At 52.4% G+C, this 18,612-nt stretch overlaps 1 protein-coding gene across 1 annotated transcript in view; it reads right to left on the bottom strand.

Annotated features, from left to right (window-relative positions):
• Positions 1-18,612, bottom strand: part of LOC100474842 (short transient receptor potential channel 2) — a 39,027-nt gene that overhangs the window by 1,780 nt on the left and 18,635 nt on the right. The window contains exons 10-21 of the mRNA XM_034667602.1: positions 18,304-18,535; positions 17,797-17,806; positions 14,889-15,689; positions 12,859-13,071; positions 11,621-11,785; positions 10,437-10,611; positions 7,568-7,768; positions 7,323-7,485; positions 6,694-6,786; positions 2,983-3,175; positions 2,307-2,434; positions 2,127-2,205 (exon numbers count right to left, since the gene is read on the bottom strand). Coding sequence (XP_034523493.1) covers positions 2,127-2,205; positions 2,307-2,434; positions 2,983-3,175; positions 6,694-6,786; positions 7,323-7,485; positions 7,568-7,768; positions 10,437-10,611; positions 11,621-11,785; positions 12,859-13,071; positions 14,889-15,689; positions 17,797-17,806; positions 18,304-18,535 — 2,453 coding nt within the window. The remainder of the gene's footprint in view (positions 1-2,126; positions 2,206-2,306; positions 2,435-2,982; positions 3,176-6,693; positions 6,787-7,322; positions 7,486-7,567; positions 7,769-10,436; positions 10,612-11,620; positions 11,786-12,858; positions 13,072-14,888; positions 15,690-17,796; positions 17,807-18,303; positions 18,536-18,612) is intronic.

Raw genomic sequence — 18,612 nt, 5'->3', positions numbered from 1 at the left:
GGCTTCCTTGAGTTAGTCCAGGTTAACCCTGCTGTTCAAATGCTGCAGATGTGGGGAGGCGTCTGCATGGAAATCATCATGCAAATTGGAGTGACTGGTTTGGGGTCCAGGTGTAGGCCCCACAACAGTACCAAGAGGGCAGGCAGGACATGTGGATGGGCAGACAGTGGACAGACAACAGAGGTATAACAGGCAAAGGTGTCCCAGGCTAGACTGGGAAGATAGAGGCCCAAATCCCAGCTCAGTCACTTAGCAGCTCTGCGCCTCAGGCAAGTTACTCAATTTCTTCAGGCCTGAGGGTCTCCGAATTTAAGACAGAAATGGTAGTAATGCCTACTTCCCTGGGAGGGAGTAGGGGCTCTCTAATTGCTTAGGAAATAGGTATTTTTATCTAGTTTTAACGTCTCTCTAAGTATTTTATAGTTAACATATTTACTCATTAAAAAAACAAAGCATTTTATTAAATATTCTCAGGGGAGAGATGGGATCGACCAAGCTGGGGCAGGCAGAAGTGTGAGAGAGAATGATAGGCCTTTTACAGCTATGGCGTATATAAAGCATTTTCCTTGTATAAAATAAGGAATAGGAACTTAGGGAGGCCATTTCCTGAGGATGCAGGACAGGTGGGATCTGACTGATCACCAGAGAAGAGACTAGCGAGGTGGGGGCAGCTGGGAGAAGGGTAGGACTCCAGTGGGGGGAGTCCAGCCGGCTAGTGTGGGGGGATCTGGCAGGACACAGTGGCTCCGCCCGTCGAGGACGGGGCATAGGCTCAGCGAATTGACTACAACCTCAGGTGAAAAGGTGGTCTCATCCTAGCGGGGAGCAGCCCTGACAGACGGTCTGCATATAGGCATCCAGCAGCCTGGACAGGAACAGGAAGTGACCAGGGCAGAAGGGTGATAATTCCAAGATTTGGAGTCAGAGATCCATCAGGGTGAAGGAGGTGTCCACACGGGATCGTCCGGAGCCAGGGAGTGGTGGGAACTGGGAACCCTGGGCATTAAGTTTCTTGTAATCATCCCGTTCTCCCCATGCTGAGCACGTGCAGTTTCCTGTGCCAAGGACTCCCCGTGCCAAGAACTCCCCTCCCTGCTATCTGCCCACCCACCTCCTGTTCTGCTCTCATGGGCTTCCTGAGTCTGGCTCTGGGGCCTGTCCTCTGTGCTCCAGGAGCGCCCCAGGCTTCTATCATCGGCTCATTGTCCTGTGCAATTACTGTCTGTTTCCTTCTGCTGCGCTAGACTGGCAGCACCGGGAGGGACCGCCGTTATGCAGATCTTTATTTCCAGTACAGGTGTTGGTAAGTGTTCGTTGAACAAACTGTGGACCAGTCAGGGGATCCAGGGACCTCAGAACTCCAGAGTTGGGCTGTGGCCCCCCACAGAGCTGGCCCAGAGTCCCTGGCTTAGGGAGATCCTCAGGTAACACGTTTTAAAGGGAACAGATAGGACCTCCTACAGACTTGGCCTTAACGCTGGTCTGAAATAGGATGGGGCTCCCACGCCAAGCCTGGGTCAGGGAACAGATAACGAGAGGTAAGGGAGCCCCCTGGAGGCTCGGCTTCCTCTCTCAGGCCTCCATCGGCCATTTAATTTCCCAGTTTGTGGGGCATTTTCCCTTGGTTTCTTGAGTTGTTTTTTTTTTAAACATTCAAACGTGTCTTGGCTCAGTTTAGGACAAAGACGTTTGTCTGAAGTTTGGACCTTTATTTTTTTTCTTTTTGATGGCAAAAAGATTGTGTAATAAGTGTGATAAAAATTTAGTACTGAAAAGGATTACTCTAGGGAGTAGGGGTTTCCCGATCCTTCTGTGGTTCAGCAAGGGCTCAAGCGGCTGCTTCAAGGTGCAGGACAGGTCTGAGCCAAATAGGGTGCCTGTGGCTTGGAGGCAGGGTGGTATGGACTTCTGTTTAAGTCGGGTGACCCACGGTTGGGAATCTAGGAAACGGCCAGATCCAGGAACAGGGAAAGGCAGCCAGGTGCGAGAGGAGGATGTAGGAAATGGCTTTGTGGGGAATGTACCAGAAAGACAGACAAGGGGTGTGCAGACGAACAGGCGGTGTAGACAATACAGTTGGAGGCCTGGCGTGACCAAGACGGATGACAAGCAGAGGAGGTACTCACATAGATGGGGATTGGCGGATAGTCTGGCTTCTCGGTTCGGCAGCAGGAGCAGCAACAGCAGATGAAGCGGAAAATTTTCCTGAGATTCGGAGGGGGCTTAGTCAGCGGACAGGTCTAGGGAGCTGGGCGGGGGGTGCTGGGTGCTTGGGAGGCAGTGAGGGAGAGCTCTGAGGGCATCACCTGAGAAGGTAGAAGAGGCCCTTCGGGGAGGGCAGGACGTTGAAGGGCACAGGCAGCGTCAGGCCCTCCCGGAAGTAGGACAGGTAGAGCTTGGAGCGAGCGAACTTCCACTCCACATCCGCGTCGTCCTGGGGCCAGGGGGCAGGGGCTCTGCAAGGGCCACTTTGGAACCCAGCCCTCCCGCTCACCCCGTCTGCCTCACGCTCCCCCGGTCTCCATACCTCTTCTTCCGCAGTGTGCCCACCGCTGTCTCCTCCCCATTCCCATCTATCACCCACATTCCCCTGCCTGGCTCCCCCTTCTCTCTCTTCCTCCCCATTGTCTTTCATCCTCTGACATCCAATTTCTGCCCAGGCTGCTCTCCAGCCACAAACCCTAGCCCATCCATCTTCCCTCTCCCTTCTCATGTTCCCATCTACTTTTCCACAACGCACCCCTCCTCCCAACCATGAAAGGGAAAGAGCACCAGACTTGGGTCTGGAGAAGAGAATAGCCATTACTAAGACCCTCATTTCAGAGATGAAGAAAATGAGGCCTGGAAAGGAACCCTTGCCCCAAACCACAAAACAAGACAAGAGTAGAGGCAGAGCAGGAACCCGAGTGTTTGGACTCCTTGCATTCCTTTCCTCTCCATCCCTGGGTCCCTTCTCCCTGGCCTCAGCTGGCCTCAGCTCACCTCAATCTTCTGGAAGGAGTTGGTAATCATGGCAATGAGCATGTTGAGCAGCACAATGACCATGACGATGGTAAAGATGCCGTAGAGGGCCCGGCCCACGAATTCAGGCACCAGAAACTGAGGCATGTCTACGACGCTGTGCTCCTCCATGCCAAACATGGTCCAGAACAGAAACCGGAATGTCTCGTTGAAACTGGCGCGCAGGGCCGAGCAAAGGATAGGATGTGAGGGGTGGGAGGAGAGCCTGAGTGCCACGCAGACACACTCCTCCTCACCCTCCAGGACCCAGCCAAGGGCGTTCTGCTTCCATGAAGCTCTTTGGACCACCCTGGCCTGTACTGACTCTTGTCATTTCTGAGTTTGCGCTCTTATTCTTTCAGTAAACCACTATTTATTGAGCGTATAGTAGTGCCAAAGGTGCTAAGGAGGCAGCCATGAGAGAGTGGGGGCATGAAGACCAGTTAAGAAACTTGTTGTGGTGGGGGCACCCAGGTGGCTCAGTCGGTTGGGCGTCTGACTCAATTTCAGCTTAGGTCATGATCTCAGAGTTGTGGGATTGAGCTCCATGTGGGGCTCCACGCTAAGCGTGGAGCCTGCTTGGGATTCTTTCTCCCCCCCCTTTGCCTGCAACCCCTCCCCCCAGGCTTGTTCATGCTGTCTCTCTCTCTCTCTTAAAAAAAAAAAAAAGAAAGAAACAAAGAAACTTGTCATGCTCTAGGTGAGGCAGGATGGTGATTTGGACCACAGCAGTAGCAACTCCAGTGCCACCTCTTCCAGGAAGCCCTTCTGAACTCCCTTCTCTACTCCCAGTCGAATGTGCATGTCTGTTAGTCACTCACAGACCTAACTACATTCTCCTTCCTCCCGCATTTATTTGTGAATCCATCTTACTCCCTCCATCTCAGCACCAGTTCAGGCCCCGATTACTGCAACCGCCGCTGCGGCTGGTCTCTGACTTCAGTCTCTTGTCTCTTATTCCAACCTCCACAAGGCATCCAAGGTGTTCTTTCTAATTGCTGATTGGAGGTATCGTACTTCTGCTTGTGAAACTTTAAATGCTCCTGATTGCTCTCAGTCCAGATGCCTACTATGCAACCTCGGTGAGATGGTTAGCAGAAATGTCTCTAACTTAATTAGGTGTCACCATGAATGAACAGCACAGGAGGGCTCATGTTGCCTGTGCCACTGGGGAATGACTGGTAGCACCAAGACCCACGAAGCAGGCTGGCACGAATGGTTGCTGCATCTGGTGCTAAGATTCATGGTTTAAACTGTGTAAGCTCAGTTTCTTTAAGCTAGCGTCCTGAAGGTAGGATGTGAACAAAGGTTCATAGTAAGAGGATTGGTCTGAATAAAGCCTCCATTTACGCTGGAACCATTGACAAAGCCTTGACCGATAGATAGCCCCAGTGTGGCTCCTTCAGCACCATCAAGAAAACCATCACATAGTTGCACTCATGAAGAATCTATAATGGAATCATTGCTTGAAAGTCCACTGGGAACAACCTGGCCTGCTTGAGAAAGCCCAAGCTTCTCAGGAGGACATTTGTGAGCTCCGTGACCTGGCTCCTCTAGCATCTCCAGCTTCCTCTCTCAGAATTGCCTCCACATGCCAACCGTGGAAGACACCTTGGGATTCTCCAGCCATATGCCCCTGCTTTGGTGCATGTTTCCTTTCTGCCCCGGATGCCCTACACCTTCTCTGAAGCCCATAATCTTTAGAGGTGGGGTCCAGATGCTCCCTTCTCTATGAAATCTTTCCTGATTACCTAAAGTGGAGGAAGGGGCTTTCCCCTCTGGGTATTCTCAACATAAGCCCTCCTTCCTCACAGCTCTTGGCACCCAGATCGAGCTTATTTGTGCACACTGGCTTTCTTCTTCATGAGACTGGGTCCGCTTCACTTCCTCTGTCTCTGCTTCCAGTGCCGGGGACAGGACTTACTACAAAGAAGGTGTCAGTAAATAGGTGTGAACTCAACAATAACAAAAAGCCCCTCACAACTGAAAGACAAGGTGAATGGCTATAAAAGGTGGGCAGATGAACAAATGGACAACGAATGAGTGAATAAACAGACACAAGAATCATTGGCCATATTTGGGGGGAACTGAGCATCAAGAAGGATAATGAACTGTAATGGATTCTTATATTTTAAAAAAAAGTCTTTGCATCTTTAGTGATTTTCAGAAAAGAAGAGAGCACTTCTTTATAAAAGGACGTCGCAAATAAATGCAGAAAGAACGGCAGTAGAAGATCACCATCTTGAAGCCGCCATGGTGGTAGCTGATTCATCAATGGATGCTAAAGCCACCAAGCCAGAGTTGCAAGGGAACAGGTTAGTCACACAGTCTCCACGTACCTTTCCATTGGTAAAAGAGCATCCTTAGTAACTTCACAGTGAAGAGGTTTGCTAGCCCAGGAGGCGGGCCGGTGGGCCACACTGACATCTTCTGTCTCCCGATGTGACCCAGTAGAAAACCCACATCATCAACTAGGCTGTGTTCGGCCAGAATTGCTCAACTTGAATCTTACCGCGAGGAACTAGTGGTTCCTTGTTGCAAAATGAACTTTCACAACAAAGTTCATTTGTTGTGAAAGACACAGGAAAGGGAGAGGGTAGGTTGCAGATCAAAAAAGACCAAAGAGGGAATGGCAACAAAATGTAACACATGACCCCAGATTGGATTTCAGATTTTTAAAAAGCTAGAAAGACTTCTTCCTGGGGGAGGGAGCAACTGGGGAAATTTGAATAAGAACTGTACAGTAAATAATAATTTGGGACATCAAAGTATTTGTTTATTTAAATTTTTTTTAAGTACACACTGTGCCCAGTGTGGGGTTTGAACTCATGACCCTAGGAGCAAGAGTCCCATGCTCTCCTGACCGAGCCAGCCAGGTGCTCCTTGATATTAAATTTTTTTAAGTGTGGGGGCACCTGGCTGGTTCAGTCGGCGGAGCATGGGACTCTTGCTCCCAGAGTCATGAGTTTAAGCCCCACATGGGTGTAGAGCCTACCTAAAAAAAAGAAAGGAAAAAAGAAAAAGAAAAGAAAAAATAAATTTAAAAATTTAAGATTTTATTTATTTGAGAGAGAGAGAGCTCACAAGCAGGGGAACCGCAGAGGGAGAGGGAGAAGCAGGCCCCCCGCCCAGCAGGGAGCCGGACGTGGAGCTCCATCCCAGGACCCTGAGATCATGACCTGAGCAGAAGGCAGATGCTTCACCGACTGAACCACCCAGGCGCCCCAAAATAAATAAATGTTTTGAGTGTGATAATGGTTTTATGGTTATGCTCTTAGGAAGTCTCTTGAAATACTTAAGGATGAAATGTCGTGATGTTTGCAACTTACTTTTGAATGTTTCAAGGAAAAGAAAAAAGAAAAAGGAGAGCAATAGAGGGAGCAAAGTGTGGCAAAATGTCATCAATTGGTGGGGCTACGTGAAGGGTATATGGGTGTCCACCGTGCTTTTCACTGTTTCACGGGATTGACATTTTTCAAAAGAATAAGTTTGGGAGAAAGGGAGTGAGTAAATGAACGAGTTAACAAACGGATGAGTGGGGATCAATGAGAGAGTGAATTAATTATTGCCCCATCAAGCGACGAATTATGAGCGAATGGGTGAGGAAGGAGGGGAAGGCAGAGGTGATCACTAAGCTCCAGGCTGCTGTGTCCCAGAGCCCTAGCGGCCCATCCTGCCTCTGCCCCAGAATACCTGCCCAGCCGCTCGGTCTCCTGGTAGGGTACGTAGATGTTGTTGAGGCCACAGAGGAAGGCAGTCAGGACGATCATGAGAATGAACATGAACCTGGCAGCAGAGGGGATGGGGAGGGGTCTGAGAAAGCCTCCACCTTGGGAGAAGTCAGGTTCTGGGAAGAGGGATGGGGCGATGTCCTCCCAGACTCAGTGTCTCTTGGCAAGTATTCAATTTGGTGACTATTAAGAATAGAGAATGTAGGGATGGGGAAGAAGAAGTCATTTAAAATGGTGCCGGGGGGCGCCTGGCTGGCTCAGTTGGTTCAGTATCCCGCTCTTGATTTTGGCTCAGGTCATGATCGCAGGGTTCTGGGATCAAGCCCCTTGTTGGGCTCTATGCTCACAGGGGAGTCTGCCTAAGGATTCTCTCCCCTCGTCTCTGCTGAGATGTGGTTCAAGGATGAGTGAGTCAGAGAGTCCTACTGGACAGGATTCATCATCAGCAGAGTTAGGGCCACATGTGAGCGGGGGTTAGGCTACAACAGGGGCGGGGGCCGGGGGTGGGTGGCAGAGGGCTGGGGGATTCTACAAGGAGATCTAGTGGGGTCTATGACAGGGGAGGATGCTCTGAGCAGGGATAGTACGCACCGGATCATGTCGTCAATCATCTTGCCAATGGAGATCTGCAGAGTGCCCAGTGACTCATGGGCCGGCAGAATGTAGGCCAGGCGGGTGAAGCTGAGCATGCTGGTGACAGCAAACAGCACTTCCGCCAAGAACTGGGGGTCCTCGGTGTGCCACTCACTTCGCTCTGTGCGGGGTGGAGTGGGGATGAGGCTGAGAGCCAGGGGAGAGAAGGGACTGGGGGATTCAAGCTGGGGGAGGGCACTCACCAGCCGTGGTGAAATAGTGGCAGGCAGCCCCACTGGGGGCATCCTGGCAGTGCACGTGGGCAAGCCCGGCCAGAAGGAGGCGCAGCGCGAAGGCCGCCAGGTACAGGGACAGGATGACCATGTCCAGGAAGTTCCACCAGTCCAGGAAGTAACTGCGCAGGCCCTCGATCCACACCTCCTTGCACTCAAACCACAGGAAGCCTGAAGGAGGTGGTAGGGGGAGAGCTAGGTTATGGTGGGGGGCACCTACCCCTGCAGGGTGGAGAGGTAAAATATCACGGGGACAGAGTTGATAAAACATAAAGATCCAATCTACGTAAGAACAATGTGATCTTCCGTGAAAATAAAAACGACTCCTGGGGCGCCTGGGTGGCTCAGTGGGTCGAGACTCAGACTTTTGATTTCAGCCCAGGTCATAATCTCAGGGTCGATCGAGCCCCATGCCAGGCTCTGTGCTGGGCGTGGAGACTTAGATTTCTCTCTCTCCCTCTCCCTCTGCCCTCCCCCACCTCGCTCATGTGCTCTCTCTCTCAAAAAAATAACCAACCAACCAAACAAATAAATGAAACAAAAGCCTCCTGGCTGATGCAGACTCCTCTGGGGTGTGTCCTGCCCTGAGAATCCCAGGCATCTGATTTGCATAAACTAACACCTGGGGGAGGCTGGTACTGGGGGAGAGTGATATAAATCTGCTTCTCCCTGCCTTCCACCAAATAAATTCTGGACAAATAGTTCGAGAATATTGATTCGAAGGGGCTCCAAATTATCTGCCTGCTCTGAGTGCCAGACCCGGGGATGGGGGTGGTCACAGGAGCTGGACCCCATTAGCCAGGTAATCCTGCTGCATTGCACCCCTCTCCGTTCCCTGGATGCAAGTGTGTGCTTTTTCCGTCTGCCTGGAACGCCCTTCTACACCTGAAGCCACTCTCACCTTTACGGCCCAGGTCAAATACTACCTCCTCTGCAAACACTTTCCTAAGCGGGTGGGGTGAGTTGCCCCCTGCATTCGGCTCTCACAGCTTCCTTCGGATCTCTGTGATGCCATCAACCACAGGGCACTGTGGGATGTCTCTTCCTGGCTCTGTCTCCTCTACCTCCCCTGAACTTTGAACCTCTTAAGGTCAGGGACTGTGTCTGATGTATGTCCTTGTTGGCAGCACCCAGCACAAGGCCTAGGACTCACTATTAAACCAACATTCATTAAGCTCCTACCATGTGCCAGTGGGGCCCAGTGGTGAATAAGATAAATACAGTACCTGGCCTCCCAGGATTCCAGCGAGGGAGACAGGCGGTGGCCCACTGGTTACAATCTAGGGCGGTAAATGCTCAGATTGAGGGGCAGGGGAATAGAGAGGCTGTTTCGGGGGTGTTAGGAATGAATCCTCACCCTGATTTGGGGGCCCAGGGAAAGCTTCTCAAAGAAGTGACCTTTAAGCTGAGATTGGAAGGAGGGGTGGGGGGGTTGCAGCCAGGTGACTGGGAAGTGTGGGCAGGGGCCAGGGCTGGGAGACTCTCTTGTGAGCCTGGGGTAGATGCTGCACAGGTGGATGGAACCATATTTAATTGATCGGGCTTCACTCACAGTAGGGTAGCAGCAAGCACTTAGCGCATGAAGAAATGCAGAGTTTTGTTTCTTAAGACGTTTCTTCCCCTATGGGCAGGAACAGAACCGGCTTTATCTCCACTTAGCATAGGTCCGTTGTGTTTAGTAAATCATTGGGTAAGAAACTTTTCCTCTTGGACAGCTCTTGTTTTCTTCCCCAGAGTTTCTTGGCCAGATTTACTTTCGGGGATCACGGACTGGCTTGGAACAGGGTGGAGCAGGGTGGAGCAGTGGACCCGGTCTACTGGTGGCTTGGGGGGTTTCCTAACTAAGCTAGAGATGAATGAGGGGAGGACGGCTGAGGAAGCGGCCAACAGCCCAGCCCGCTGAGCTGACCGGCCAGAGGCTAGGTAGAGCTCTGGGGATTCTTGTAATTGCCTTTGCTGAATTGTTTAAGAATACTTGATTCTTCGCTAGAAGAAAACTGATGGAATGGATGAAACTTACACACCGAGTATAGATAAGTTAGTTATTTGGGCGACATATTGAACAAATAAAATGAGTAGAGCATATGTGTGTGAACATACCCAGAAAGGGATGAGTAGACTCTATGAATATTTGCGATATACTGAACATACATGTGGCCGAGGAAGCCCTCAGGATTCATTGGCTTTTAAGTCAGCTGCCCACTGGTTATACCCATTCTGGTCCTATGTGTCCTTTGCACAAGGGTTGTAAGGGAAACTCAGAGCTGCCCATCAGGATAGTTAGTGAGCTTCAGCTGTGGCCAGACATACTTGCCCCCACGTCTCTCCCATAGATGAAGTGTTGGGGCCAGGCAACTTCTGGCTGTTGTCACCCCTGCTCAGACCTCAACTCTGCTCCCCCTAACCACACCATCCTAAGCATACCGTTTAGGGATTCAATAAGCTGTATGACTCGGCCATCTCAGTTTGGTCCGTGAGCCTTTCTGTTCCTTGACTTTTGGGACTAGATTTCCTGGTGGTGTGCTGGCAGGCTACCATGACACCAGAGTAATTTCCCACCTGACGCTATGGACCCGTGTCTTGTTTGTGAGAGGACAGGAATGTCTAGAGTGGGGCAAGTATGGTGCCCCTGCTCAGGGAGTCTTATCACAGAGCTAGATCCCCTAACTAGGGATGAATGGAAAAGGTCCCTTGGTGTGGTAGAGCCCAGAAGGGTTTGGTTATATGTTCAGGGCGCATCTACAGGGAGAGGGTCCCCCCCAGTTGGAGTACTTATTTGAAGAACAGTAAGGAGGCCCACCAGGGGGACCGCTACAAATAAAAGGCCCCACACATGTACCTGTGACCCAAACCATGTGTAGGGAAGTCTCCCAGATGCTCTGGCTGCGGCCGCGGAAGGTACTCAGCTGTGTCTCCATGGCCAGGGACTCGCCCAGCAGGAAGAGGAGGAACCACAGATAGGAGGCGGAGTGCAGCAGGAACTTTAGCACTGGGATCTTCAGCAGGCGGCCCAGCTTGGGGGCAAGGAAGGAAAGCGTGGCTCTCAGAGGCCTGTCACATCTCCCCCCTTGCTGGGAGAACTTCCAGACTCCTCCTTTCGCTCACGCACGTACGTATTCAGGCATTTATGGAGCATGTACTACGTTTCATATCTACCTCCTTCACAACTGTATGAGTATTAATATTCTCCGTTTTTTCAGCTAAGAAACTGAGGATCATAGAGGTAAAGTAACTTCCCCTTGGAGGTCCCATAGGCTCCTCGAGTTCAGTCTCAACCAGGTTAAAAAGTAAACTCATCATCTTCTATCCCACACTTGTTCCTTCTCCTCCTCCTGTGTCCCCATCTTAGACAAGGACCATCTCCCTAACTCCAGCACACCCCCACCCCATCCTCATGCCTCTAGTGGAGAGAACTTTCTCGAACACACAACTACTGGATCACTCCCTTCAGTAACGTCCTGCAGTGGTTTCCATCTCTGCTTACAAGGCTCGCTGGATCTGGTCCTGCCCGCGTCCCACCACTCGCTATTTCTACTTGTTCTTTAGCAACACATTCTTTCAGTTTCGCTGATCTTTCTGTTCTCCCTCCCCTGGGCCTTCCAAGATGCTGCCCCTGCCCCCCGGGCTCGCTCTCCCTGTGCCTCCCCTGGCTCACATCGCTAGCTCTTCATTAAATCCCCAGGGCCAGGCCTAAGGCCCAGCTCACAGCGGGGTTTCAAGGAGATGCTTGTTGAGATGAAGGAATAAAAACATCTGGGTCCCTAAAGTCTTCAAAGAATTTGTAGGCTGGGGCGGGGCCCTCTTTCGGAGAGTGTAGGGCTGCCTCTAGAGATCAGGCTTTGGAGGCTGAGAGAGCTCTGTTGAAACCGTGCTATTTCCTGTATCCCCTGAACAAAAAGATCACTTCTGTTCTCTGCGCCTCGTCTGTGAATGCGCGTCAGACCGACCTCCTAGGGCCACTTCAGGGGCATATTAGCAAAGGGCTCAATAAAGGGCAGTTATCATTAGCTTTGCTCTTAGTACCCGGGACTTGGGTGCCAGCCAGTAGCCAAGGCAGAGGAAGGGCATGGTGAGGAAGATGAGGAAGGCGACAAAGAGCTTCCAGATGGTGGTGCTTCCACGCCAGCCGGCCAGGTTCCCACACCAGATGGAGGACAGGACTTGCTGGCAGATGGGGTGCGCTACAAACTAAGCAGAGATGGCGCGTGAGCAGAGTAGGTGGTTACCAGGCCGGGAAGAGAGGTGGGGAGCCAGCTGGGGACATAGTCCTTCCTTCCCTGCCACAAAGATTGAGCCATATTTCTTTTCTTCTCAGGCCAGCCAACTCAGAAGAGAGGCAACTCATTTGCTGTGTCACCTTGGGCAGACCCCAGACCCCACCTCTCTTTGGGCCTTGGTTTCCTAGTCTATGAAGGAGAAGCTGAACTCAACGGTTTTTCTGGACTCTCCGGATCCCACATTCTTTTTTTTTTTAGTAATCTCTGTACCCAGCATGGGGCTCAAACTCACAACCCAGAAATCAAGAGTCCGATGCTCTACTGACTGAGCCAGCCAGGCATCCCTGGATCCCATGTTCTTGAATTTAAGGCAGTGATGGGTGGAAATAGGTACCTACATCCCAGAACCCTCGGGGGTTCCTGTCTTGTTAGAGATGTGGGGCACCAGTCTTGAGGAGGGGGAGGGGAGGAGCAGGGAAAGTAGGGTTTGGTGTCTTGGAGGGCAGGCCAGGGAAGCCATTATGAAGGAAGTTTTTTGGTTTAGCTCCTGGTGGGATAGGATATCTGAGGGTGGAGACAGGGAGAGTAAGGGGTAGGGAGGCTAGAAAGGGAGCATGTCTTTAGCTTACAGGGACAGGCATCTAACGAGGTGGGGAATAATGGAATCACTTGATATCTAAGCCCTCGGAGATCTAGTCTAATCTTGCTGAATAGAGAGAGACACTGAAGTCTAACAAGAGAAGACTGGACCAAACTTACTCCATAGGCCAGAGGCAGAGCTGAGTAAAACCCAGATGTCTGGGCTGAAGGTAGGGTCCTGGTGGGTCATGGGACTTCTAAGGGTTGGGGAGAGGTTAGAAGCTTAGACTAAACATAAGAAGGGAGGTGAGGAGACCCACAGGGCCAAGGGCCTAGATAGAAGGGTGCTCAGGATGAGTCTAGGAAGGCAGGGAGAGGACTTAGTTGGGCTGAACCGGGGGGTACCTAGCCGTGGCTGGGCAGGGATCGGGGCAGGGCGCAGGAGGTGGGTAGGGCCCAGCTGACCCGCTTCTGGTTGTAGTTGACGGCCAGTCGCAGCCTCGCCAAGTTGGGGATGCCCTCCTCAAAGGCCTGGCCCAGGCCCTCAGCCTCAGGTTCAGTCTCGTTGTCCTCGCCCTGGTCATTGAGCACCGCAGTGACCTCGCTTTGGTTCCGGCACATGCCCAGCAGTTCAAAGCCGTAGTCCTGGCTCAGCGACTCCAGGGCGATGTACTCGGGCTGCAGGGGAGCAGGTGCGTGTGGCCACCCTGCGGGCCCAGCCCCACTAAGTCAGCCCCACCCTCCCAACAGCGGGCCTGGGCCCGCTCTGTCCTGCTGCGGGCCATCACTTCCCCACATGTGCTGTCACCCTGACTCCTCTCTTCCTCTCTTTGCTGCCACCCCCGCTCTCCTCCTTGCTGTGAGGTGCCTCATGTGTCAGCTTCGCTCCTCTGGGGCTCCATCTGCCTCATCACCAGGTCATTACAGCCCAAACCCCTCTGCCACCTTTGCCCATCCGTTGTACCGCCCCTTCTAGTCCCTGTTTCCTGTCCCACTTCTCGTCCTGCTCTGCATGCCTCTCGTGTTCATTTCATTAAATTTTTTGAGCACCTGCCTTACGTGAGAAGCAGGCAGTTCTAGCAGCAGACACGGGTAGGGCAGTTCTTGCCTCCGCTTTACCCAGCCTCGCCTCGGTTTTACTCAGGGCCCCAATCCCAGACAGAATCCAGGCAAGAATTCCAGGTGGCTAGGCCTGAGCCCAGCACTGTCCCTCAGGTGGTGTCACAGGGGGTAAGGGGCTTCCCCTTGCCAGACCTGGAGAGTGGGGATGACAGTCTGTGCTGCCTCCTTCTGTGGGCTTCCATGAGCACGGAGGGAAGTCCTTTGGAAGGACCCCTCTTTCCTGCTACTTGTGAAGTGGGGCTCTGAGTCTTGCACAACTCTGGTGAAGCAGCATGCTCTTTCCCCGGCTCACCTGGCATGGACCACACCCTGCCTCCTTCGGCCTGTTTCAATAGCCTTGTCTGTGTCCCCGCCTAATGGTGATCTTGAGCATGGGGACCAAGTCTGCCTAGCACAGAGGGGATGTCGGTGGATGAGTGAGGGACGGAACAGGGCTGGTGGTATTCAAGGTTCCTGACGAGTCCCTGGGACCCTGCCCCTCCTCGGCTCCCCTTCACACGTTCTCTGTCCTGCACAGGCCCCGGCACTCATTGCCATGTCTACTTTTTCTATCCAACAGCCTTTGCTTACACCGCACCCCTACTGCAAATATCCTCCCACCTCCTCTTCACTTGTATTAAACCGCCTGGCTGTGCGGCCAAGATTAATCCTGCTTCCTCCAAGGAGTCTGCCCAGAACACAACTGCTGTAGCCTCCTGACCTCGCTTTTCTGGGTTTTAGAAGCCATGTAGCATTCTCCACAGAGGCACGAAGGGGAGCTGAGCGTCCTAGGAGTGTCCACCGCACTCTGCCCTTCCCTGCTTGGGATCACAAGCTTGGGCCCCTAACACACAGTGCTCGATGTGGGACCTCACAGGAGGTATTCAGAAAGGACAGGTTCCACTGAATGTCATCTCAGTCTCACTGCTTTTCTATGAGTTCTCCCTACTCCCTTAGACAGACCCAGGGCAACCCTAGGTACCATAAAACTAGGTGCCCCTAGAGTGATAGCTCTCTGCTATTAGAATGAGATCCCCCTTCAGGGTGGGATTCCGTAAGTCCCCATCAAAATGGAGAGTTACACAGATCATGATCTCAGGGTCCTGGGATCGAGCCCCGCATCAGGGCTCCCTGCTTAGCACGGAGTCTGCTTCTCCCTCTCCCTCTGCCCCTCCCCGCTTGTGATCTCTCTCTGTCGCAAATAAATGAATAAAATCTTTAAAACAACAATAACAACAACAACAACAAAATGGAGGGTTACTGAGAACAGAACAAGGCCTCATCATCTTTCTGTTGTTTTCCACTCCCCAGAACACCCGCCACAAGCCCACCCCTGCCTGTGTGGAAGGACAGATATGGGGGACCAAGGGCGGGAGGAAGGACGAGAATCCGACCTTAAACTCAGGTTCCTTGCGTGCAAGACGCCTGAGCTCCCGGCTGAGCTGGAAGGCAGCCAGCATGGCATCCTCACTGGCCAGCGAGAGGTGGGCCCTGCTGGCCATGCCGCGGTAGGTGTTGATGCGGGACAGGGAGAACTTCAGCAGGTCGTAGCGGCGGGCATTGCTGCACTCGAGGCAGGCACAGGAGACCGGGTGGGGCCGGGCAATGGTGTGGCCCTGGTCCATGAGCAGCTGGGCGATCTCATACAAGTCCTTCTGGCAGGCCAGGGTGAGTGGAGTGACACCAGGGGCAAAGCGCGAGCCATCGATGGACGAGTCGAAGAAAGCCAGTGAGAAAGACCTAGTGTCCACTTTGCGGCCCTTCTCCCGTTCCAGCCGGGCCAGCAGGCGCTGCACCGCAGCTGGCTGGTTTGTGTCCACTGCCACCAGCAGGGCCTCGTGGATCTGCCGGAAGTCAAACTTGACATTGGCCAACAGCACATCAGTGATGGCCTCGTGGCCCAGCTGGATGGCCAGATTGAGGGCTTCCCTCCAGGAGCGGTCCTCAGCCTCCTCCACATTCCTCAGGAGCCTGCTGGGCCCGCTGCCTGACGCCTCAACCCCCGACTCCAGCAACTGCTGCACCAGGCCCAGGCGCCCCTCCTGGATGGCGGCCAGGAGCAGAGGTGGGAACCTCAGCTTCTTGTTCACGATCTCCGTCCAGGTGGGCTGTGGCTGGATGAAGGATGGAGAGGGTGGGACACCCCCCCTCCCCCCGTCTCTAACCTCCTTTGCTTTGGGGCCTCCCCCACCCTTCTACCTTTAAGGCCTCAGCCCAGACACCATCCGATTTTGCTCTCGCCCAGATACTAACAAAGTTGTTTCCAAAGTACACTTAATGTAGTGCTTACATATGCTTCTTTTCTGAGCACTTCCCAAGTACGGTAGTTGACTCACTCCTTACGATCACGATAACCCTGTGAGGTAGGAGCCATCACGCCCCCTTCCACAGCAGAGGAAACTGAGGTACAGATATGCTAAGCCACTCAGATGAGATGGGGACCCAGGCAGTCTGGCTGAGGAGCTGGCGTTCTTAACTCCCCTTTATGCCACTTCTCAACTCAAATAGGAATTGTTGTTACTAGTTTTGGATTTCTAGAATCTTTACTAGTTCAAAACATCCAAGATGTGGGATATAATAATGTATATTATTCCATTTTTTTTCTTTTAAGAAGGAAAATAAGAATGCTACCACCTTTATCTATGTATTACTCTGAAATTAGTATCTATATCAAATATACATCCTATATTCTAGTATATATGGTTTATCTAATGTCATCGTCTTACATAATGACAATATGAATGTTCCCCAAAAGATTATGTCTGTGTAGGGGATAGACTTCATTTCCATATTTTCTAGGAAGCAATCATTTTGGAAACACCCTTTCATGCCATAATAATAGCTTCTTGTACAGATTTGTTAAGCTGTTAATAAATACCCCTTTTATTGAATTACTGATATTTAGAGAATTGGTCTTGGTTGAAAAAAGCACCCTTTTCTTTTTCAAAAACTTGGCTTAAAACTATACAAATTTATTTTTACAGTTCTAGAGATTAGAATTCAGAAATCAGTATCATTGGGCTAAAAAGTCAAGGTGTCGGCAGGACAGGGTGGCTCTGATTCCAGCTTCTAGAGCTAGGTTCCCCACATTCCTTAGCATATGGCCACCGCCTCCATCTTACAAGCCAGCAGCACTGAAGATTACAAGTATCTCCTTCGTCACCATTTTACTGGGTAGATTCTCAGGTGAGGAAGGGCCAGGCCTGGGTCCGGCCAGGGGCCCCCTCCCTCAACACAGCTGCCACCCTCACAGGAACCCACAGTGGGCCAGCGTGGGAACCCCGAGAAAGGGTGGGATACAGCAGGCTGACGGGGCTGCATGGGGAGTCTAACCGGGATCTGCCCAGGACCCAGTTCCCATTTTGTTGACTTCATCTCCCAGCTGCTCATCGCTCTGAGAGTCCCAGAGCCTCCGAAGGACAGGCCCAGACATGTCCACGCAGAAGGGTCTTTGAACGGGGCTTTCCCCCAGCCCCTCCGCTCTGTCCAGGCCTCCTAACAGATCCTAGTGCTCCTCCCCCACCAACCTTCCCCGGCTTTGCCCTCTCCTACTTTGGGTGGCATTTCTCCCTCAGTGCTGCCTCGTCCCTCTCTCATACCGGGCCTAGCCCCCCCCCCCACTGCTCTTCTCTCTGGGCCCAGGCTTGGGGCTCCAGGGGCTCTCCTCCACCAACATGGCAATATCCATCACCTGCATAGCAGCGAGGATGTCCTCTCTGCCCCTGTGGCTCAATCTATTGTTTTAATCATGGCCGGAAATGGGACCAGGATGAGAGAAAAGTAGGAGAGCAGGTCTCTTACCGTGAGGAGGTCCATGGTTGCACCCACCTATGCTGTGGGGACTGAAGGACTCCTGCTCTGTCTGTTCCCCTGACTGTGCCCAGCTTCCTCTTTCCTACCCTTGAGTTCAAAACTCCGCCCTGGGCCCTCCCTTTGCCAGGACCAGCTGCTCCCCCTCTGCCTTGTACCCTGGAGACCAGAGGAACTGGTGAGTACCACACAGTGGAAACTTCTGGGAAAGGGGAGAGGACATAGTTGCTCAAGAAAGGTGGGAATAGAATTGAGAATGTCACAGGTGGAGGGGACCTTAGAGACCCTCTGGTCCAACTGCCTCATTGTATAGGTGGGGACTGGGATTTGCCGAAGGTTCCACAGCTGAGCCTAGACCCACTCCTTAGTCATCAACCCATCTGATCCCTAGAATAGCTCTGCAAGCAGGAGGACAGGGTTTTTCTGTTACTGAGGGTTAATTCTGGGTCCAAGATGAAGAACTTGCTTCAAGTCACACAGTACCACCATTACCTGATCGTACCTAGGGAGGGAACCCACACAGGATACTGGGAGTTAAGGTCATGGGATGCTGGAGGTTAGTCTCATGCTCAAAAATCACTCTCAGCTTCCAAGCATACCACAAGATCTTATCTGCCAGGCAGCGCTTTTATTTCACCGGGTCTCAGTTTTCCTTTCAGGAAAATGGGCATGAGGATACGCATCACTCACTGAGAGGAAGACATTCTGGATTATGTCCCAAAGCCCTAGAGAGATCACCAATTCTACCCCAGAAGCTCCAGAGGGGAAAAGGATGGAGCTGTCTTGGGAAAACAGGGTGCCATGGTGACAGAAGCCTTGACGACTGGGAGTTAGAGCAGGCTGGGCCCGAGGTGCCCTCTGGCAGAGTCCTGAGGGAATGAGTGGAGAGGAGAGAGGGCCGCTTGGCCTTATCAGCTCTTCTCAGCTGTCACGAGATCCACTCCCCAGTTTTAGTCACAGAGGGCAGGGGGCCCAAAACCGCAGCACCTCATGGCTCACATCTGAGGGACCTCCCCACACACGCTGGCATGTTCTTCTACTTCTCCTGCCGAGAAGTACAGCTGGCATAGAGGGCACTGGACCCGGGAAGCGGGTGGTGAGCTCTCCGGGGAGGACACACACAGTACAGACCGCGATGAAGATGGTGGTGGGGAGCGAGAGGCTGGCTGAGGTGGGGAGATCTCTCCACAGGTCGCAGCGTGCCAGGCAAGAACCTCAATGCTGAAGGAGACTAAGAGGGAGACAAGGAGGTTAGCAAAGTTGAGCCCGCTCCCAGGCACGATGCCACCCCGGCGTGGCTGTTTTTGC

This window comes from Ailuropoda melanoleuca, chromosome 8 (genome assembly GCF_002007445.2).
Source record: "Ailuropoda melanoleuca isolate Jingjing chromosome 8, ASM200744v2, whole genome shotgun sequence".
NCBI lineage: Eukaryota > Metazoa > Chordata > Mammalia > Carnivora > Ursidae > Ailuropoda > Ailuropoda melanoleuca.
This window is presented reverse-complemented; position numbering and strand designations above follow the sequence as displayed.